A 23,019-nucleotide genomic window follows, 5' to 3' on the forward strand; every position below is an offset into this window, starting at 1 on the left:
AATAAACTACTAATACCATTATATAATAGAGCATATAATTATTTTCATTATTACAACACACTTATATATATATATATATATAAAAGAATAATCTTAAGTCTAAAAACTCTTATATAAATTTGAATATTTAATATATTTTATATCATATTTGATTTAAGAGTTTTTAGACTACTTTTCAGTCAATTATTTATTTCATCAGTGTTCATTGTTCAGCCTGGGCAGTGGAAGACCAAAAGATAGAAAGAAACACCAGCTTGAAACTGCTACCAATCCCAACTCCTTCATTCATCATAACATGGAATTTCAACCTTCCTTTTTGGTTATTGCCTCATTACTCATCTTGGTGATTTGGCTTTCAAAGATTTGTAAGCAGAAAGTCAAAGGGGAGAGTGTGGTTCATAATAAGATACCCCCAGGGCCACGGAAGCTGCCTCTAATAGGGAACCTGCATCAAATGGCAAGAGCAGGCACACTTCCACATCATACTCTTCAAAATCTAGCCCACAAATATGGACCCTTAATGCACCTCCAACTTGGGGAAATTCCTGCAGTGGTTATATCATCCCCCGAAATGGCCAAGGAGGTGATGAAGACACATGATCTTACTTTTGTTGATAGGCCACAACTCCTTTGTCCTCAAATTCTGGCCTATGGATCAACGGATATTGCCTTTGCTCCCTACGGTGATTACTGGAGACAGATGAGGAAAATATGTACCTTAGAGCTTCTCAGTGCCAAAAGGGTTCAATCATTCTCCTATATCAGAGAAGATGAGGTGGCTAAGCTCATACGATCCATTCATCTGTCTGCATCTGCGGGTTCACCAGTCAATGTTAGTAAAAGTGTTTTCTCTTTGGTAAGTACTTTTGTTACAAGGGCAGCGTTTGGCAAGAAATCTGAGTATGAAGATGAGCTTTTGACTTTGCTCAAGAAAGCAGTGGAACTAGCGGCAGGCTTTGATCTCGATGACTTGTTCCCTTCAATGAAACCTATTCATCTCATTACTCGGATGAAAGCTAAATTGGAGAACATGCAAAAGAAGCTGGACAAGATTTTAGAACACATTCTCAAGGAGCACCAATCAAACCATGACAACAGTGAAGCAAAAGAAACTCTCGTTGATGTTCTTTTGCGCGTGCAACAAAGTGGAAGCCTAGAGATCCCAGTCACACTCAACAACATCAAAGCCGTGATATGGGTCAGTAGAATAGTAACTTATTTTATTTTGTTATAAACATATGGTCATGAAGTATACTATCTGCTGCAAATCAAATGCAATGGTGTATGTATAATGATTAATGAGTTGTGATTTTTGTTACAAGTTATTATAACATATGTATAGGACGTATTCGTTGCTGGGTCTGATAGTTCATCAACAATACTTGAGTGGGCTATGTCAGAGCTGACGAAAAACCCATTAGTGATGAAAAAGGCACAAACTGAAATAAGAGAAGCTTGTAGAGGAAAGAAAATAATTAGCGAGGCAGATCTACATGAACTTGGGTACTTGAAGTCAGTGATCAAAGAAACCATGAGGTTACATCCACCTGCTCCTTTGTTGCTGCCAAGGGAATGTAGAGAAGCGTGCAAGATAGGTGGGTATGAAATACCAATGAAGACTAAGGTGATAGTAAATGCTTGGGCACTTGGAAGGGATCCTAAGCATTGGTATGATGCGGAGAAGTTTATACCTGAGAGATTTCATGGGAGCGGTGTTGATTTTAATGGGAATAATTTTGAGTACATTCCTTTTGGGGCAGGGAGGAGAATCTGTCCTGGCATTTTACTTGGTATAGCTAATATTGAGCTTCCACTTGCTTCATTACTCTATCACTTTGAATGGGAACTACCCAATGGAATCAAACCAGAGGACTTGGATATGACTGAAACCTTTGGAGCTGTTGCAGGAAGGAGAGACAACCTATTTTTGATTCCAACTCCCTATAATAACTTTTGACCTCTTTATGTTAGTTGTCTTATTTCTTCCTTCTCTTTTCATTTCATTGTTATCAGTTTGTGAGTTAGATATGTAACAAAACTATTTATTTAAAATAAAGTATTTATCATACTTTTTTATCTCCCATATAATAATTACATTCTCTTTTAATAAAAAAAAATACTACTTTAAAATGTTTAAATTTACTCCTAAAAGCCAAAGTTTATAAATACAAACTAAATAGCATGGTGTAGAACTTTCCTTCATTAAGTGATCACAAATTTTATCTTTATTCTCCCAAGTGATCTTAAAGTAAAAAATAAAACATTCATGTAAATTGTTGGTGGTGCTTAATTCGAATTAATTTCGGGGCTCAAAATCACTGAATTAGTCAAATAAGTGTACTACACAATTATTTTGGTCCATTGGATACTCGAAGCAGATCTGTAACATCTATACAGGAATCTAGCGTTGAAAATTCTAAGCAGGCAGCATAGACCTTATCAGATAACATATGATCTCAATTATTAATATTTTGTTAGGGATAATTTATGAACGTGAGTGACTGATATCATATAGTTTTATATCACTTTATTCAATCCTAGTAGTCAGACTTGTGTGTTTACTCACTTTTCTTTTATTTTTTAGGTATATATAACATTAAACATGGGAAAACTAATAAAAAAGAGACAGATAACTATAAATATTTAATATTTTAGGAAACATACAAACTTCAAGTCATGATAAAGGACCGTCTAAAATTTATTGAAAGTTGTGGACTATTTAATTTGACTCTACGGATAAATATCTTCTTAATATTATTATCGGCTCAATATTTATTTAGGTATAAAATAAATTTTAAGATAAGATGTTTTACAATTCCATTTAAAATTATTTATAATTTTTTCAAAATTTAATAATTAAATTTTAAATATAAAATTATTTATTTTTAAAAGATAATAAAATGTTACTTTTTTATATTCTAATAATTTATACACACAATATATATATATATAGAAGTTGTTTTAGTTACGTGAGTTTGAATTTTATTTTTCATATAAATTCTTAGTTTGTCGCATTTACTTCTTTCTATCCTTTTAAAAAATTTACTATATATTTATCTCTTTCTTTATTTCTATCACATTTACAGATGAGAACGAGTATAATTATACTCGATAGATACTTACAATGATAATTAGTAATTACGAACTCAACGTGTGTGGATACGAATGTGGATAAATACTTGCAAAATAACATAGATATGAGTAGTATAGTATGCGTACTTAATTACGTGCACAATACATACTATCACCAACCATGGCAGAAAGCATTTGAGAAACAATGTAGATGCTGCCCCGAAAAGAGCAAAGGATGAGAATAGCAGAAATGGGGTTCTTGAGAAGGCCCATTATAGGTCGGAATACAGTTTAATGGGCACCTGTGCTCACAGTGACAGCATAGAGTCCATATCTCCAAATGTTGTCCAAAAACTCTTCCACAAGTGAAAATTACTGGGTGAAAAGAAACTGATTGTTTAGATAAATTCAAGAAAAATCATATAAAAATAAATATATTTTTATAAATTAAAATTAATTTATATTTTTAAAATTTTTTATCATTTAACTTCTTTAAAATTTGAAGAGATAAATTATTTTTAATTTATTAAAAAGAATTTATTTATCTTTTATATTATTATTTTTTCTCTTATAAAGATTTTTCTACAGGCTCACTTTAATTGAAAACTTCTACACTAGTTCTTCAAAAACCCTTTCAACCCGTGCAACCAAATAAAAATACAATTAAGTTCAATAGATATGTAGCAAATAGTAAAATATCACTTTTAGATACATTTAAAATGTCTGAAAAGATAACTAGCTAAACAGAACACACCATGACGTTAGCTAAAACCTACAACAAGTGTAAAGTCATTGATTTTAAAGTTCCATTGCAAATTGGAGCTTTCTTATGCATAAGTTTTACTCAAAATTAAGTTCTCGCAAATTAGATGGTTCCGAGTACCAATAGATACTTTCAACCTAGAAAAAAAAAATTTAAAGTAAAAGTTGTAATTGCAGAACTGTGTAATCTAAGTGGAAAAAGAGGAACAATATGCAAATAACAACATTCTCTTCGCATTATGATTATCTGCAAATCAGTGAAAGAGGAACTCACAGTGATAATGCGGTCGCACGATCACGGTGAAGAGCTTTGTTCTACAGTGGCGCGAATGGTGAAATGTTGGGTTTTGGCAGGGAAATGACAATGGCAGCAAAAGCAAACATGGCGTGGTTTGGGAACAAAATGAAATGAGGTTTGGTGTGAAGTAGTTACCACTTTAATTTATGGGTTACTTTTGATATAGCATAAAGCCAACTCATGATCTCATGTTGAGGTATAGATTTGACCTCACATTTCATTTAGAAATTTGTTAAGTGGTAAGCATTATTTGTCCAACCGTGTCTAGTATTGCACCATCTTAGATAAATATATTTTGAAAGCATCTCATTATTATATAATTATTTCGTTTACTATATGACAATTGATTTTTTTTATATATGCAGTAGTTCATCAATACTTTTCTTCCAAGTAATTATTTTTTATTATTTAATTTAAGTAATATCCTCGGCACTGGGAAGACTGAAAGAAAGATCAACTTCAAACTCCCAACTCCCTCATTCATACCATGGAATTCCAACCTTCCTTCTTGGTTATTCCATCTTTCCTATTCTTGCTGCTTTGGTTTGCAAACATTTATAAGCAAAAAATCAAAGGGGAGAGTGTGGTTCGTAATAAGATGCCCCCAGGGCCATGGAAGCTGCCTCTAATAGGAAACCTGCAACAACTGGCAACAGCAGGCACACTTCCACATCATACTCTTCAAAATCTAGCCCACAAATATGGACCCTTAATGCACCTTCAACTAGGTGAAATTTCTGCAGTGGTTGTATCATCCCCCGAAATGGCCAAGGAGGTGATGAAGACACATGATCTTAATTTTGTTGATAGACCACAACTCCTTTGTCCTCAAATTCTGGCCTATGGATCAACGGATATTGCCTTTGCTCCCTACGGTGATTACTGGAGACAGATGAGGAAAATATGTACCTTAGAGCTTCTCAGTGCCAAAAGGGTTCAATCATTCTCCTATGTCAGAGAAGATGAGGTGGCTAAGCTCATACGATCCATTCATCTGTCTGCATCTGCGGGTTCACCAGTCAATGTTACTAAAAGTGTTTTCTCTTTGGTAAGTGCTTTTGTTACAAAGGCAGCGTTTGGCAAGAAATCTGAGTATGAAGATGAGCTTTTGACTTTGCTCAAGAAAGCAGTGGAACTAGCGGCAGGCTTTGATCTCGCTGACTTGTTCCCCTCAATGAAACCTATTCATCTCATTACTCGGATGAAAGCTAAATTGGAGAACATGCAAAAGAAGCTGGATAAGATTTTAGAACACATTCTCAAGGAGCACCAATCAAACCATGACAACAGTGAAGCAAAAGAAACTCTCGTTGATGTTCTTTTGCGCGTGCAACAAAGTGGAAGCCTAGAGATCCCAGTCACACTCAACAACATCAAAGCCGTGATATGGGTCAGTAAATAGTAATTCACTCTTAAATATAAAAAAAAAATATATATATATATATATATTTATATATGTATATATATATATATGACGTGAAGTGTACTATCTGCTACAAATTAAATGCAATGGTGTATGCATAATATGTGTTGTGATTTTTGTTACAAAGACGGTATAATTTAAGTATATAAGATTATGTGTAGGACATGTTCGGTGGTGGGTCTGATACATCAGCAACAGCATTAGAGTGGGCTATGTCAGAGCTGATGAAAAACCCACTAGTGATGAAAAAGGCACAGGCTGAAATAAGAGAAGCTTTTAGGGGAAAGAAAATGATAAGCGAGGAAGATCTAACTGAACTTGGGTACTTGAAATCAGTGATCAAAGAAACCATGAGGTTACATCCACCTGCTCCTTTGATGCTGCCAAGGGAATGTAGAGAAGCGTGCAAGATAGGTGGATATGAAATACCAATGAAGACTAAGGTGATAGTAAATGCTTGGGCACTTGGAAGGGATCCTAAGCATTGGTTTGATGCGGAGAAGTTTATACCTGAGAGGTTTCTTGGGAGCGGTTATGATTTTAAGGGTAATAACTTTGAGTACATCCCCTTTGGGTCAGGGAGGAGAATATGTCCTGGCATATTACTTGGCATAGCTAATATTGAGCTTCCACTTGCTTCATTACTCTATCACTTTGATTGGGAACTACCCAATGGAATCAAACCAGAGGACTTGGATATGACTGAAGTCTTTGGAGCTGTTGTTGGAAGGAGAGACAACCTATATTTGATTCCAACTCCCTACAATAACTACTGACCCTCATATATCTTAGTTGTCCTTATTTCTTCCATCTTTTTCCATTTCCTTCCTATGGTTAGAACTTTTCTCCATTAAGGGATTTATCCTCCTAGTTTATCTTAAAATAAAAATTGTGAAATCATTCAATATCCTTCTCATACAATCTTAAGCTTTTTGGACGATTAGTTTAAATCATTCAAGTAACTCGTTTTCATTAAGAAATTATTAATTTGAAGGATTTGATGAGTTGTTGTATCTTCAAGGAAGCATTCTTTGTGCCTCCAATTGTGACTCAGGAATCTTGCGTTAAAAATTCTAAGCGGGTAGCTCAGAACTCGGGAGTAAGAGAGGCTTGCGTGTTTATACTACACTTTTCTTTTATTTTTGAGGAATATATAAAATAAAAGCATGGGGAATTTGAAATAAAATACTGCTAAAAATAATTATTTATTATTCTATGAAGCAAAAAACGTTCAAGTCATGATATTTAATTGAGGTTAAATTATTTTACTGAAAGAAAATATTTTAGAAAAAAATATTAAATATTAAAAAATTAATTGAACTACATATTAAAAAATTATATTTATTTAACTATCAATATTTTAAAATTATTATTCATAACATATTTAAAAGTATAGACAGAGAAACACTTTACATCACTTCCTAGCAAATAATTAATTAATCGTCTGTAAATGAGTAAGAAGTCCATGGGTACGATGAGGAATAAATAATGACAATAATAGCTAAACTTATAAGGTAAATAGTCAAATAGATATGGTTAATAAAATATACGGTGATGTGTGTGGAGGGTATACGTCTCGATAAAGTTTCAGGCTGTTCTGTCCAAATACGAATCAATCTAATCTTCATTTTGCAGAACAAAGTCCCATCCTTATTATGCCTTCGTCAGTCATCTTCAGGTGCACCAATCCACCTCACTAGCATGATTAACTCAAAAGTACCTTTGTTTCTAGAGCTGCATTTGGTAACATAACTGAGGATCATGAAGAATTTATTTTGTTAGTAAAGGAAGCAATAGAAGTGGCAGACGGCTTTGATCTTGCGGATTTGTTTCCTTCTTTCAAACCTATACACCTCATAACCGGGTTGAAAGCCAAATTGGATAAGATGCATAAGAAAGTTGACAAGATTTTACAGAAGATCGTAAAGGAGAATCAAGTAAAGTACACGAGTGAAAACGAAGGCATGGGAGAAGGAAAGAACGAAAATCTTGTTGAGGTACTCTTACGAGTCCAACAAAATGGCAACCTTGAGACCCCAATTACAACCAACAATATCAAGGCTGTGATTTGGGTTAGTATGTCTGCCATAACGTTCATCTGATTTTTGAATTCTGATTGAGATCATCCACATAGATAATTCAAACAAGTGTGTTAATATAATAAATCAATGGCATCTTTTTGTCCTTGTTATGAATTGAAATGTATATGAAAACTATGTTCACATTATATATTTGCTGCTGGAACGGATACTTCAGCGAAAGTACTAGAGTGGGCAATGTCAGAAATGATGAGAAACCCAAGAGTAAGAGAGAAGGCACAAGCTGAGATTAGAGAAACTATGAGGGGAAAGGAAACAATCCATGAGTGATCTAGGGGAACTTGGCCACTTAAAGGAAGTAATAAGAGAAAACCTTGAGGTTAGACCCACCACTTCCTTTGTTGCTTCCAGGAGAATGCGTGGAAGCATGCAAGATCGATGGATATGATTTACCCACCAAGACTAAAGTCATTATAAACGCATGGGCAGTTGGAAGAGATCCTGAGTATTGGCATGATGCAGAGCGCTTCATGCCAGAAAGGTTCAATGGAACTTCTATTGATTTTTAAAGGGATACACTTTTGAGTACATCCCCTTTGGGGCTGGAAGGAGAATGTGTCCAGGCCTTTCATTCGGTTTAGCCAATGTTGAGTTTGCTCTAGCCAAATTACTCAATCTATGCTCATCTTCATTAACTATTGATTGGGGAATGGTGAATTTGTAATTTCCAAAATATCCCCTGGATTATAATTCTTACGACAAGATGTTATAGAGGAGTTCTAAGGGCTGTCCGAAAGGAAACAACCGCAAACGCAGATGCGACAAATTTGGTCTATGAAGTAAAGAAACGTAAACTTACATAGATAACCTCAATATTTGTTCCGTATGAAGATTTTTTTTTTCCGCCCCTTGCTACCATATACCATGTGATTGTTTTGAAAGTGGGACAGTATCTTATTCTAATTTGGTAAAATGCAAGAAATATGTTTACGGCAATAAAAATATTCCAAGAATATGTTACATCAAACAGGAAATCAGAGAAAATTTTGTTACTTCATTCGAGTTCAAGAGTTGAGAAATGTAAAGCTACAATTTGTGCTCCAACGACCGGCACTTGGGCTCTCATTCTCTCACCTAATCATTCACACTAACAAATGTAATGAAGGAATATTTTATTGAGAACCTATATCCTAAAAACAATAGAAGTCCTGCCGCAGGTCCAGAAGGTAATTACAAATGTGTGTGTGATTCTTTCTTCTACCTAAATGGATGCAGATCAAGGTCTATATACATCAAAAATTTTGTTCGCTATCAAAATTTGGTGACTCCAAATTGCAACATATCCACAAGGAGCCAGGGCATAGAGACCAAGTACTTTTTCCTCCTAATAATACATTTACCTTGAGAAGAAACAGTATGAATTGTTCAGTTTCAACGCCTCACCAATTATGCAACTGAGAAGTGATGCTTTTCTCAACAGGATGATATTGTGTATGCATGTATCTTCTAGCTTTCTCAGAACCAGGCTGCTCAAGCCATTTATCATATAATCCTTCAATAATGGGATTATCGAATGGTGATGCTACCGAAACCTGGCATATAAAGAAACATGATCAACCCATAATTAAAATTTTGATTGCAGAAAGTAGAAATACAGAACAACAAACTCCTCAATTAATTACTTCTACAGTTAACCAGGAAAAAAAAAGTTTTCAATATCCAAAACTATGTTCCACAGTAACAAAAATGGGGTAAAATCATAAATGACACACTGTTTAGTGCCAAGGGGCAGGGAAGCAAATGTTGTATAGCATCAATAAGGATACAGAATAAAAGAGTAATAATTGTTTGCACTTTGTCTCTCCAGAATCTAAGAGTTATGATCAGACCTTTAATGTTCCCTTTAATAAAGATACACTAACACTTACTCATTTTTATGCAAGTCAAACTTGTTTAAAAAATGCAACTTAAAATACTAGCTTCTCTGAGATAATACTTACATTTTCCATATAAATCGACTCTAACAGCTGACTCAGTTCTTTAGGAGATTGCCCTGGATTTGGTTTAATTTGACCACCCCCATTTAAGCAACCTGCATAAAGAGCTTTCCCTTTCAGTTCAATGCCCACCAATTTTATGGGGCTCATGGAAAACAAACAAAAACCAGCAAATAAATTAAATTTCAGATGAGGGAAAAGCACAGTACCTGAAGGGCATGCCATTATTTCTAGGAAATGATAATCACATTTCCCAGTTTTAAGTTTTCGTACAATGTTTTGCAGGTTCCGAAAACCATAACAGAGAGCAAATTTCAACACCGTTTTTCCCTCCGCCTGCACAGACAACATGATGTGAAACAGTGAAACAGTAAGCAAGAGTATTATTTGCAGGGTACTCCCCTAATTAGTAATTTAGCATTCAGATACTCTTTGAAAGAAACAAAATATCAAGATCATGCAAAAAGTGACTCAACTGATTATACCAAATGACACAAAAACTGAGAAATAATCCTATTCTAAGCCACAATAAGATAATGCAAAGTAACAAATAATCCCTATCAAAACCCTAATTTTGAAATTAAAATCCTAGATAAAATAACAAAAACTAAAAGCCCATTCTACATCATGATATCATGTTTTGTGTGTTTGTGGGAATAATTGCATGAACCTCCCCCTTAAAGGTTAGTAGTAATTACAACAAGACCATGCTTGTTTCAGAAATTACACATACCACCTTTGCATGTCCCCTGCATTATTATTTTTAAGGATACTATGTCCCATATATAATATATGATTTCATTCTTGAAAGCAGTAGCATTGGCCTGTTCCTTGAATAAGCACATATATACAAATCGGTCCCTAAAAGTGTCAACTTGATAAACAAGTTTATCTTCCCAAATTGTCAACCTGTAAACAATTTCATCCCTCAAAGGAATAAATTGTATAGATGAAAACTTTCAGGGACAAAAGCAACATAACATGCCACTTTTAGAGACCAAATTACATTAAATATTTATCTTCAGTTTTTACCATAAGCTTCATGATGGCAAGCATTGCAGGTGAAGAGAATAATCATATACTCTTATTCATGTAAGAACGATGGTTTCAAGGAAATAACGAGAGAAATTTAATAATACGTCTCTGGAAATAATGTTGGAAATTTACTTCATCATGAAATGGCTCTTAAAACTACTAATTGTCCAATTTGTTATAACAAAAAATACTCAACCCTTCTATAATCAGATATTTGCAGACCCTAGATTCCGATAATGCCCTTCATCAAAAGCATAAAAATCAATATTAAAAGTTTACAAGAGCTTGCCTCCAGAGTAACTTCCTGAAAATCTGAATTCTTAATGTTTCTAAAGGTCAAAGGGTCATCAATCTGTCTTCCAAAAAGTGTTTTAGCAGCATATCGAAAAATTGTTTCTGCATAACCTCCAGAGCTTCCACGGACACCATAAAGGTTTCCTTCTTCATTAATATTTGTTAGCCTGAAAGCACCACACTGCATGTTAACACTATTGTTTGACAAAATGAAATTTAATAATGGAGCAAAAGTTCATTTCTTACAGTTTGTCCAGAGGAGGCTCTTCTAGGGTTTTAAAATCAATTTCTTTTGACTGTAAGATTGAACCCAAACATGTATTATATACATATCATTAGTTAACTTAAAAGTAAAAGGATTGACAAAAAATGAAGGAATGCATCAAACTTCAAACCTGAATCAATTCCAAAACCTCTCCAGTGGTCAATACTGAATCTACCTCTGAAATCATGTTAACTTCACTTTCATGCCCTTCTATATGGGACTCAAATTGGAAAACAAAGTCATCCCTAGCAGCCTCAAGCTTTTTATCATAACAAGGCATCACAGTGACATGGTAAATTTCTTCTGGCCTGTTAAAACAATAATTCAAGCATTTTACTATGCATATAATTCTGGAAATAGCATCATGCCAAAAGACATCATATGACTAACAATTGGGGCATCACAATTCACAAATCATCATCAAAAGATTTGGTGACCCCCCACAACCTCAAGGTATTATGTCATTCCATCTCATGATAAAATTTGGAGTTAACATGAAACCTGAGTCCCAATTCTTGGCACACACAATTCTTTATGATAGCTCCAATTGTTTGCTGTGGAGACTTTACTGACGAAATATAAGGTAAAACAAAGGATCCAAGTTGTTTTTCTGCATAGCATATCCAACCTGCACAAATATATTCACATCAATAACCAAAACCTATTCTGCATGTTGAAAAGTAATAATGCTCCCCAACCCTATATTTCTAACACTAAAAATGAAACAGTACAAAGCAATCATAACAGAAACAAGGATCCATGTTAGTGAGAAACACAGATATAGTCAATATATTATGAATTTTTCTGATTCATTATGCATGAGTCATGTCCATCATCAAAGTCTATGTGATTCATAGACACAATATGCCAAAGCTATAATTTTGTTAAGTTTAACTTTTATACCTGGGCATGCTGATGCAATCATAGGTAGGCTAGATTTACTCTTCTCATCATCAACCAATTGATTCTGTCTATACCTCGTGATGAACTCCACACAAGATTCGACAAGGGTCAAATCTCTACTGCAACTTGTATCAAATATTGCCTTCACTCCCAAGGATTTAAAAAACCTTGTCAACTTTTTGAAAGCCTGGAATGCCAAGAATTTACTGTCAGCCAGGGGGAACAAGAAGGTAGTAATTTTCTTTTTTTCCAAATTTATTTCAAATGAGAACCTTATTAAAAAAAAAAAAAACCTTATAAAAATGTTATTATGAGCAAAGCAATATCCAAAGTGTCACCTGAAGTGGAGAAATGCCAAAATGAGCAGCAATAGAGGCCCTCGACTGGGGAGAAAGAGACAAAATCACGGCCTTTCCTGCATTAATATTGAACAGAAACTCATCCAAACTTTGTTTCTCCAACATAACTGTCTCCGCCGATGTGACACATCCACTGCTTTACCAGAAAAATAAATTAGGATTCGAAATAAAACTTACATTTTGAGATCATCAACTATGTGATAGAGTTAAGGAGCACAATCCATGTAATTTTTTTAATGAACCATTTAAGGGCACTTTGATATTAAAGCTTTTAGCAAGCTGCCATTCTGTTAGCACTCTCCTCAAATGATTGCAACTAGTAAAAAAGAAAACTAAGCACGTCATATTCTTAAATCCCAATAAAGCCCAGACATAATTATAAGTCGAATATAATAATGCCACAGAACCAAAATCTTATAGATTTGAATTCATTCACCAAATAAAGAGATTCTCATTATTTTTCAAGCGAAAAGTTTGCAGGATTGCCCCATGTGATAACATCAGAAAAGTATGACACAGTTATGCAATTCAAGACAATATGCTGCAAGACGAGTGAACACATGTCACAGCCACTGATATCAAGACTAACCTGCATGCCAAACAATCCTTAAGCGAAATTTTAACAGGTTCAGACTTCACCTGCTTGTTAGCAACTGACACCTACAGTGGAAAAAATATATATATTAAAATAAACTTTCCTTGGGTTTCAGAACTACTTCGTAAGGTACTATGATTCTTTTAAGCCATCAAATAAATCATATGAAGATATAGAGAATGAAACAAGCTACCTCAGGTTTATCGGGCTTTTTAAATCCTTTCAGGGAAACTATGCATGCCTGCGATGGCGCGATGAAATCGTTGAGATCTCCAATTCGAAGCGCTGGCGAGAATTTCTCCGACATGTCTGATTCTGACAATTGAATAGGTTGCAATAGTAGTGACTAAGTTAATGAACAAAGAATCGAAGGTTGAGTTAGGGTTTTGAGTTGAAGTGTTGAAGGTAAGGAAATTGGAACACAGCCCCAAATAGGGGTTTGGTTTCGACGTTAAGTCAAAGGAAGAGAAGGGAAAGGAGATGAAAGCATTAGCAACAAAACAAACAACAGAAAATCCAACACTGTGAACAGTGAATTCGGGTTTCCAGGGTATTGCGATTACCAACGATGGTCGTCTCTTGTATCCTCTTGCCCTTTCCAAAATAACATATATAGTTCCCTTCCAAACAAATACAATATTTAATAGGTTAAATTAACTCTAACTTTTTCTTAGTTCTCATATTAAAATATTTTAATTTATATCATTTTTTTAAAAATGATTTCCATTACTTACCAATATTATAACAATATAAATTTTTTTCTAAATATAAATTAGAAAAATCTTGTCAAATGTAAAAATTAAAATATAGAAAAAAAGTTGTAAAGAAATTAAAACGAAATAAAATTTTATATAGATTAAAATAAAAAATACATGATAAACTGTCAGGATAATATATAAATGTTTTACATAAAATTAAAATATAATTCTTTTGTTTAAAAATTGAAGAAAAATAATATTTAAAGATTAAATTTTTAATTTAACTCATTTAATATTATTAATTTATCAATGAAAGTTTATTAAAAAATATTGTGAAATCAATTGATAATGTAAAAGTTAATATTATTATGCTATCAGTACAAAAAGCTAGTAACAACTATTTGTGACATGGTATAATAATTAAAAAAAGTTGAACGTGTAATGTAAAGGAATTTTAAATTTAAATAAAATTAATTTGAAAAAATAGAAAAAAAATTGTTTAAAAAAAGGATCTTGAATTATTGTCTACGAGTGATTTTAACACACTAATTCTATTGTAAAATAAAAGTTCAATAGAATTAGGCATTAGGCGGTGGTAGGAGGCACAGGCACAGGCACAGGCACAGGCACGTGTGCTTTATGTTCCCTTCGCCGGTGACTTGCTGGCAGTAGCAGTAGGTTTTGGATTAGACACCAAATAATATCAACTTTGGTGGGTCGCAATTACGTGATTAACCATTCTCCTGTTTTTCATTAAGATTTCTAAAGACTAATGACTTAACATATCATTATTATCTATATAAAGAACATTCTTGCGTAACCGCGTTTTCTTTCTTTTCTTTTTCGAATGAGCTAAAGGAAACAAAAACAAGTTATGCTCGCGCAATCACAGGTGCAGGCCAAATGTTATTGAAACTTTCAGGGAATTATATATATGCTATAAATGTGTGTAATTCGTAAATATTTAGAAAAAAATATTTATTATATTAAAGATATAAATTAAAATATTAAAAATATTAAAGGATAATTTTTTTTCACTTTTCTTATTTGCTTTAGAGATAATTTTTTTACGAGTCTAAAAACTTGTTTAAACTATAGAGATTTTCTAAGTACGTTTTTCTCGTCCAAAACTCGCTGTGTTTTGGATTTCTTTCTAACTTTTATTTCAAGCCAGACATAAGAAAAAGAGCATCATTGATTATTTTTATCCCAACGCTTAGTTTTTGTCTTTTACTTGTTAAAAACACAGGTTGAAGCATTCTTAATGTTGCACACTTTTCTAACATAGATCAAACGGCATAGACTATGGTTGAATCCCAATATTTTTTTAAGTAAGTAAAAATAAAGTCCGTTTCTAAAGAGGAGAAGTTTTTTGGTTTCCCTGATTGTATTAACATGTCCGGTATTTTGGTTTTGAATGCAAAGCATATGCATCAGAAATTCCTTTGATCATTGAAAGGTAAATTAGTAACATAATCGAAATTCTCATATCACCACCATCGTTCTTTAATTACAGAAGTACTATATTAACCAAGAAAGATTGGTAAGAGGAGTAGGTTGTATGTATGGCATGAAACCACGTTAGTTCATAACCTACCAACTCGCATATTTGTTTTTGTTAGAGCCATACAAACGGAAGAGACTAAAAGCGGAAATACAAGAGAGGACCACCATACTAAGGCTAACCACAAAAGCACTGGCTACCCCTTCTCCCACTTGGTTGCAGAATTTCCCATACATGTTGCATACTTTCATCCACTGAAATTCTGGTTGCCCCGCCTTTGCAAACACGGCTGATTGCAATGTTGCCGCCACAGCAGCCACCGTCACATATGCCATCACCTGTATAATTAGATACGAATCTTCAATTAGTCTCTTGGCCTTGCCCTTGTGTTAATGTTGTCTAGTGCTTACTAAACTTATAAGCTACGTTTTTATTGAACGCTTTGTTAAGTTTAAGAATCAACAAATAAAAAGTTGAGATTAACATTTTGTTTTATTTAATGTTGGTCCAGAATACGTTTCTTTGAGATTATTTCTTTAAACTAAAATAAATTAAAAAACCTGTCTTCAAGAAAGGTCTATTTGTGTAACCCCCTCCTTAAAGAATTTAATAATATTATATTCTATACAAGTGGGATTAAGTATGGCATGTGGTGAGGGTGTATCCTGCTCGGTTCCCTTGAGATCCCGCAGCACCAGTTAACATGCTTGATGGGGCAAATTTGAGGTCATTATGGATTGCTATAAAAATACGAGCCTTGACTTCAAAACAAAACCAATCCCACCACACTCTCGGATTCTGATTCCTGACAGAATCAAACGAGTGCAAGCAAAAAAAACTCATGCTACGGACAGAATCAAATGTTTGAAGTGAAAGTTTATCAAAAGAATCAATGAATCGCCACTCCCTCCTGGGGTGGATTTGCCTATTACTATTTAATAAGAGTTCTCTATTCCATTTCATGATCAATTTGATGCATTGGTTAAAGAATGTTCGGGAACTTGGGATTAACTCCTTGAAAAGGAAAAAAAAAAACTGCCACATGGGTTAGATTCAGCCTCAGGCACTAACCATATTTAGCTACATGTCAACAAATGAAAAATGCAATAGGGGAACCGATAAGTAATTTAGTTGTATATTTGTCCCTGGTACAGTGCTGAGGGGTGTGCGTGTGTACATATTCTATGGCAGCAGGGGAGAGTAAAAATATGTGTGTACCTGATCAGCAGAGAAAATGAGCCAAGCTAAGGGCTTGCTGAAGAGCACAGTTCCTCTAATCATACTCAGAACACAGCGCAATCCTTGGATTAAGGAGTACCCAGCAGATAGTGCGTTGGCAACAACCAAGAACCTGAAAAGTCTTGGCAATCAATATTAGGAGATGCATATATACCATTTTCAGACTGAAAGAGAAGAATGAAAGAGCTTACACCAAAGCCTTCATGTCTGTAAATTTAGCTTTCTTCCGAAAGGAGAAAAATTCTTGAACTTGGGCATCAGTCACCACAAGAACAGTTGCAAGAAGTCCTAGACTAAGGCTCACACACCTTAACACCAACTCTGCTATCCTCACCCTCCTATCCAATACTTTGAGGTTTGTTCCATGATACACAGGGACAGTACCAGGACTAACACCGACACCCATATAACTCATTTTCCCTTTTAATATCAACACTTAGGAACAAGAAGGATTGGACTAAATAGACAAACGAGGTAAAAGGGTGAACAACCCTGCGCTCTACACTGTTATTATATATAACACAAAATTTGTCCTTGAATTTCCAAAATAGTAGTGATGATCGAAGCTAGTACAAATGCTACAGAGTGTGCCAAGTGGTCAAAGCCTAAGGCTGAGAAGACAGAGAACACGTATTGATAAAGGAAACTCAGCTATCACACAAAAAAGAGGGTCATTGAGGAGTCTGCTGTCATTTCTGGTTCTGCATTTATGGAGTTCTAAATAGCGAGAAAAGTGTGGTTTTTAGAGCTCCTTTGTCATTTCTAGAAATTAGGAACAGTTTCTCGTCCCTATTGTGTGTCTGACAAGGTAAGGAGGGCATTTAAGGACCGAATGGTTCAGTTTTATGATACCCATTTCTTTTGCCAAGGCCATACCAAACACATGGCAAGTGAATACTGAATACTGAACGCGTACATACACGCCTCCTATTTTACACGATTTCTTTTGGGGTTGGGAAGTGAATATGATGGTGTCTCGCCAAATATAATTTTCATTTTGTGGAAAATGGCTTGAAGATGTGGAATAACAGTGATTCCTTTATTTAGTCTAGTGTAAAATTGATCGTTGAAATACTAAGCAAGAGCGTAAAAGAGACAAAGTTGATGAAGCAATCATTTATGTTGTCTAGAATGATTGATTTATTTGCATGTTATGGTGGGACATGTGATGGTTGGGTTGTGTTTGTGGTTTTGAGTTCCCATGTGGCTTCATTTTACCCAAAATCTTATATTATTATTATTATTAGTCTCATAAAATGAAAGCTCGCACGCGCATTGCAAAGCTTGTTAAATATTTATTTGTGCCACAAAAATTAGCTTAAATTTATAAGAGAACAAGTTTAGTGTATCGTCTAATTAAAATATATCATAAATATGATTTTTTATTCATTTTTTATAAAATTAAACAATTTTTATTTATATAATAATTCGTGATTAGATGATAATGTAATTTATAAGTGCATTTAAATTAAATTAAATATTGGCAATAAAATTATAATAAACTGAATGATATTTAGAATAAAGTTTTAAATTTTAAAAATTGTAAATTTTTTATACATTAAATAACTCAATTAATTTTAAAAATAAATTATAAAGTTGAATATAGGAGCCATAAGGTGGCAACTACTTCATTCCACTAAGCACAGCACTTTCTTAACCTACCTCCAAAAAGTGGTTAGTTTGTGGTTACATGTGTGAAAGGGAGAGGGTTTCAAGCCCTTCCAATGCAAAATGCATAATTCTTCCTCATATAATGCTTTCTGATGTCAGTCTGTCTATCAGCATGATACAATATAAGCGACCAAATCATAATTCTTCAAAACCTTACACACACTCTAAATGTCAAAAGTTATATTGAATTGGATGTGCCCAAATTTATGTTTATATATATTTTATTTAGATTGTGCCTGGTATCCAGCTTATTCTAAATAACCTTTTCTCCATTCCATGTATATTAGAATTTATTTAGTTTGGAAAAATGTTTCTATTTTTACGGATAATTATAAAAATGTTATTTATTGTTTTTTAGTTTCAAATATTAATTAAAAATATAAAAATAAGATCATTTTGTCTTCATATATAAGTATTTAAAATAAATAAATAAATAGACCCTTGTATTCCACAATAAAGCATGCATTCCACCTTTCCACTTTCCCACTTTAAAAGCCTATTGCTTTCAAAGTGAAAAGATATATAAAATATAAAAATATATCTACAATTGGTATAAAGTTTATAAGGTATTCCAATTTAAATAATTGATGCACTTTTATTTTTTCTACTTTACACACATTATATCTAGCAAGATCTATTTTAAATTTTCTTATATTTGATGTCTATAAATTTTCTTAATTATTAAATAGAGAAACTATTCAATATTTTTATATTTTTAAGATAATAAAGTGTATGTATTTTTTATTTAATACTTTATTAAGTCATAGAAAGATTATTAGAAGGAGTCATAGGATATAGAAAAAAAAATTTAAAATATTGTAAATAAATACAGATTTTTTAAATATATATCCAAGGGTGATATTAAAAAAAATTAATGCATTGAATTTCTTTTACATGTGTCCAAAACTCAATTTTTAATATGTTTTCAAGGCACACAATTAAAAAAATTAACAAATAATAAATCTTTATTAAAAAAATACAGCATTTAAAGTTACTAATATTTTATAAATTTTAATATTAATTAATCTATATAAATTATTATTGTATATCGTTAGACACCCATTAAAAGCTCACAAAAAAGACACCCATTAGAAAGATAAATCAAAGAAAATAAGTGTTAGGAGAGTTATATATTCCCTTAATTTAGTGTGCGTGATTGATGGCTTTACTCAAATTAATTGAGATCTAATATGTTTTCCAAACTCCAACTCTCTTCGACAAAAGGAAAAGTGAGGGAATCCAAATAACCAATGGTATTTTGCTCTCTCACGTACTTAAAATGTATAATTCAGGATCATTAAAATTACATAAATAAAAGAAAGAATTCAAGATTGTTTCGCTCTGGTATTGTTTCACTAAGAGACAGAACAATAAGAATTTATGAGATCCAGACAACTAGAAACGTTGACTTCACTTCTGCTTCCAATGTTCAACTCTAAAATATGATCTTACTATCTTTAATGTCAGAAAAGAAGTTACTTCAAACTTCAATCAAGGAAGAAACTCATACTTGCATGAGCCATGACCTGCCATTGGACAAAAAAGATAAGAAGTTATTTGCCGTGTATATTAAAAGTGAGAATAAATAAATAGCATCAATTGATAATGTCAAATAATTAAATTCAAAGGATTTATGCCCCATTTGGTATTCAATGTCTCACTAATTGTTGCTATGAATGAAAAAGGATGACGCATTGAGACAGAAATCAACACTAACTAATTTGACATAATATCTAAAGATGAGTTAAGTTATGGGAGATAATTTAGAGATGCTACTCGGGTCAAGATCGGTGGTGATTGCAGCAGAATTGAAATAGCAAGAGGCTCCTTTGTGCTTGAACTTCTGATAGTAACTGTTGAAGGCATAAGAGGCATGGTCCCTCACAGTATTTGGAAGGTAACAGGGTTGGTTCACTTTTATCTTGCTGCAATCTGCTCCACCCTTTCCACAAGCCCAATCCATGGCCCTCTGCAGCTCATCATCTGGGGTCTGCTCATCTGCTATGCACCATTCCTCAAATTGTCCTGAAATTTTCCATTGACTCAGAGTGCAATAAGATATCATAGGATTCTTTGGCTTTGGCTTCTAACTGATAAAAATAAATTAATGGTTTTAGTTTAATCTCAATAATGGCGGCCACATATAAGGCACAATGAAATCTATCCTTTTAATTTATAACTCATTTAAAACAATGCCAAGTAAAATCTCTAGCAGAAATTAATAAATTTAGTAGAACACATGTGGAGGGTAATGCTCATTTTACCAAATGCTTGCAAAGATAGGGTCAAAAGAAGCAGAACCATCAAAATTTTGAGCACTGGAGAAGTCATTGTTCTTGAGGAGCTTTTTGGTATCTAGCCTTGAACTGTATGTTTCATATATGGCTGATAAATATTCTTATAAGTGGTGCTGTCTATATAGTTTCATCCTGAAGAGGAAAGAGGTTAGAGCATAGTAGATACACTTTTTTCAAAGGCTGAAACACCAAGTTATGGTCCTACTTCCGTTCCTTCGGTGTCACGATAACTTTGAAACTTTCTTTTCTATCTTTGCCTTTATCTTTGCCTTTGAGAGTGTCTCTATCGCCATGATATTGCCATACCGAATTTTTCACTTTTCTTATAGCCAAACGTTAGATATGGACATCCCAGATAGGGTATTTAGAAATTTTTTAGAACCACTGATCGATGATAACTTGCCTAATAAGAGTGGACAATTGCAGATGGTACATAAAGTTAATCAAGAGAAGCTCCACAGGGATCATTAATTGTGTGGTGTAGGATCAAACAAATTATCTAATGTAATTCTAGTTTTGGTTAAGATACTGTTTCTAGTGTTCATTGTACAAGATATCAAGAACAAACAGTTCAGTAGGTCCATTCCTAGCATATTTTCTTTTGTAATGAGGAATCTTGATGACCAATTTTCCAAGCAAGCTATGAGACTGAAAAAGCAGAAGTCAGGATTGCTACAGGAATTGCCAATAAAGAAGTGATTCTTTTTCATTGTTTATAAATGTTCAGTTGAGCAAAATAAGCCATTCCATCCCAATGTTCCTCTAGTTCAATGATTTATCTCATATACACACTGGGGCCCATGTTGCCCGAGGGATTATCTGCAAAAAAGATTAGGATTAGGACGAGAATCCCCAAGGCATGATTTAACTTTTAGGCACAAACCGTTGAGTTTGCTTTGGTTCTGTGATCAAATGCCATGGAATTGAGTTGATGCAATAATAGAACATAATACTAGATGAATAAGAAAAAGTGATAGTTGAGGGTTGATAATACATCACGTAATTTAACTTCTGCATATCAGACGATTATATTTTTAGAAGGTATTTTAAATTAATAAGATAATTTAAAAAAATTATTTTCTTCCTTATTATATCATGTGACTTTTCTTGCATTTCATATTTAACTTTATGTTTTGATATCAATCATTCATAATAAAATTTAATAATTGAAATTTGTTAATTTCATCCTCATATATGTAAAATAAAAATCTGTCATTTGATACATCGCTTATGCAATTTACATATATGTATGTAAAATACAATCCAGCTTAGGAGTTAGTACGCTAACAATATTATTACAAGTATATTTGACTGGAATTAGTGCGCTTATCTCGTACGATGCCGAAACATCAGAAAAGACAATATGGGCTTGGTTGAGCTTTGAAGTCATCTTCTGTTGTTATAATTTAGATAAACCTGGTTGAATGAAAACCGTATACAAGTTCAAAGGGAAATTTTTGTCTGTATTAATTATACATGTCCATGATCAATGATCATTTAGCCATAGTGCTAGGATTCCCAGTTTGCTACTTTCCAATACATAAGGTTGCAATTTGGCACAATTTCGTTACATTAAACATATATTGATTCCCTTAAAAAAAAAACGTCACTTAGCAGATTGATAACAATATGTAAAGCACAGATGCTAACTAAAAAAAAAAAGACTAAACTTGATTATAGACCGAACCAGAGAAACCTAAAACCGACAAAGAAAACGAGACATATAGTTGACGGATACTCAAGGACTCACCAAAATTTCCAAACACCCTCCAGTTCATGTTATTTCAAACCCAACCATTGAGTCTTTTCGTAATACTAGCTTGTAGCTAGTTATCATAACAGATAATTATGATATGCTGATTAGTAGCTTAGTGGCAAGAAAAGGTCGTTGTGTGACACATCATTAGGGGTTATATATGAAGGTACAAAATTAGACAAGTATATATATCACTATGTTACAGGTGAAGAGAAGTATCAACACCAGAGTCAGAGGCAGAGTCCCAATCATAGACGTTCTTCCATGAAGCATTCAAGGACTGTGTGTGTGTAGACTCTAAGGAGCGCAAGTTCATTGAGACTGGGGTCTCAACAATGCTTCTTTTGTCATCCTGCATGCGCTGCGAAGTTGGCCATAGAGAAAGAGAAACATGGGGAGGTGACTTCGATGGCATGATGAGTTCAGGGTGGAAAAACTGTCTTGTTGGGCCATAATTTGTGGTGGGGTTGGAGCTTTTCAAATGTTTAGGTTCAGTGCTTAGCATTTTCAGCAGCTCTCTCTCCTTCCTCATTTCTTTTACTCTCTGCAACTGTCTAAACCTCTCTTGTAGCAAAACAACGGAAGAGTGAACAACGGTGGGGTTATGGATTTTCCTTCTCATAACTACAACGTAGCAGTATATTGTGGTCGTGGCTTCAAAATGCTGGATGGTAGAGGAGGTCCAAGGAGTAATGACTTGCTTTACGTGTGTATTTATAGAGTGATGATATGGTTAGGATTTCTGATGCAATGCAATAAATTATTCACTTTTTGTCCCTCAATAAAATTCTTAATGGCTAAAAAAAGAAACG

General features: G+C 33.6%; 6 protein-coding genes and 1 pseudogene across 10 annotated transcripts; 3 read left to right on the forward strand and 4 right to left on the reverse strand.

Moving 5' to 3' along the window:
* The first annotated feature begins 295 nt into the window (after positions 1-295).
* Positions 296-1,957, forward strand: LOC113874628 (cytochrome P450 71D8-like). The gene is made up of 2 exons (XM_027512844.1): positions 296-1,198; positions 1,343-1,957. Exons 1-2 carry the CDS (start codon positions 296-298, stop codon positions 1,955-1,957), a joined length of 1,518 nt encoding a protein of 505 aa, XP_027368645.1.
* A 2,662-nt stretch (positions 1,958-4,619) lies between these two features.
* Positions 4,620-6,331, forward strand: LOC113874629 (cytochrome P450 71D8-like). Its single transcript, XM_027512846.1, has 2 exons — positions 4,620-5,522; positions 5,717-6,331. Exons 1-2 carry the CDS (start codon positions 4,620-4,622, stop codon positions 6,329-6,331), a joined length of 1,518 nt encoding a protein of 505 aa, XP_027368647.1.
* Positions 6,332-7,109: 778 nt separating this feature from the next.
* LOC113874630 lies at positions 7,110-8,318 on the forward strand (annotated as a pseudogene).
* Positions 8,319-8,556: 238 nt separating this feature from the next.
* Positions 8,557-13,656, reverse strand: LOC113846491 (protein NAR1). 5 transcript variants are annotated; one of them, XM_027474837.1, is made up of 12 exons: positions 13,606-13,650; positions 13,236-13,357; positions 13,037-13,107; positions 12,427-12,580; positions 12,089-12,275; positions 11,687-11,813; positions 11,316-11,493; positions 11,167-11,216; positions 10,916-11,087; positions 9,801-9,927; positions 9,595-9,686; positions 8,631-9,186 (listed from the first exon to the last, which is right to left on the reverse strand). In XM_027474837.1, the coding sequence occupies exons 2-12, from the start codon at positions 13,347-13,349 to the stop codon at positions 9,034-9,036; spliced, it is 1,425 nt and encodes a 474-aa protein (XP_027330638.1). In that variant the 5' UTR covers positions 13,350-13,357; positions 13,606-13,650; the 3' UTR covers positions 8,631-9,033. The 5 variants fall into 5 exon arrangements, with proteins under 5 accessions (XP_027330637.1, XP_027330638.1, XP_027330635.1 ...); XM_027474836.1 differs by having other exon boundaries at positions 8,557-9,186; positions 13,236-13,656; XM_027474838.1 differs by lacking the exon at positions 13,606-13,650 and having other exon boundaries at positions 8,720-9,176; positions 9,591-9,686; positions 13,236-13,537.
* A 1,551-nt stretch (positions 13,657-15,207) lies between these two features.
* Positions 15,208-17,535, reverse strand: LOC113847093 (CASP-like protein 2B1). Its single transcript, XM_027475961.1, has 3 exons — positions 16,675-17,535; positions 16,463-16,595; positions 15,208-15,582 (listed from the first exon to the last, which is right to left on the reverse strand). The coding sequence occupies exons 1-3, from the start codon at positions 16,896-16,898 to the stop codon at positions 15,334-15,336; spliced, it is 606 nt and encodes a 201-aa protein (XP_027331762.1). The 5' UTR covers positions 16,899-17,535; the 3' UTR covers positions 15,208-15,333.
* Positions 17,536-19,645: 2,110 nt separating this feature from the next.
* Positions 19,646-20,533, reverse strand: LOC113848367 (glucan endo-1,3-beta-glucosidase 12-like). Its single transcript, XM_027477841.1, has 3 exons — positions 20,419-20,533; positions 19,931-20,179; positions 19,646-19,680 (listed from the first exon to the last, which is right to left on the reverse strand). The coding sequence occupies exons 1-3, from the start codon at positions 20,483-20,485 to the stop codon at positions 19,646-19,648; spliced, it is 351 nt and encodes a 116-aa protein (XP_027333642.1). The 5' UTR covers positions 20,486-20,533.
* Positions 20,534-22,406: 1,873 nt separating this feature from the next.
* LOC113874631 lies at positions 22,407-22,829 on the reverse strand. The gene has a single exon (XM_027512847.1). It carries the CDS (start codon positions 22,827-22,829, stop codon positions 22,407-22,409), a length of 423 nt encoding a protein of 140 aa, XP_027368648.1.
* Positions 22,830-23,019: the final 190 nt, after the last annotated feature.

The sequence above is a fragment of the Abrus precatorius genome, unplaced genomic scaffold, assembly GCF_003935025.1.
Source record: "Abrus precatorius isolate BTA unplaced genomic scaffold, Abrus_2018 Scaffold8, whole genome shotgun sequence".
In the NCBI taxonomy this organism is placed as follows: Eukaryota; Viridiplantae; Streptophyta; class Magnoliopsida; order Fabales; family Fabaceae; genus Abrus; species Abrus precatorius.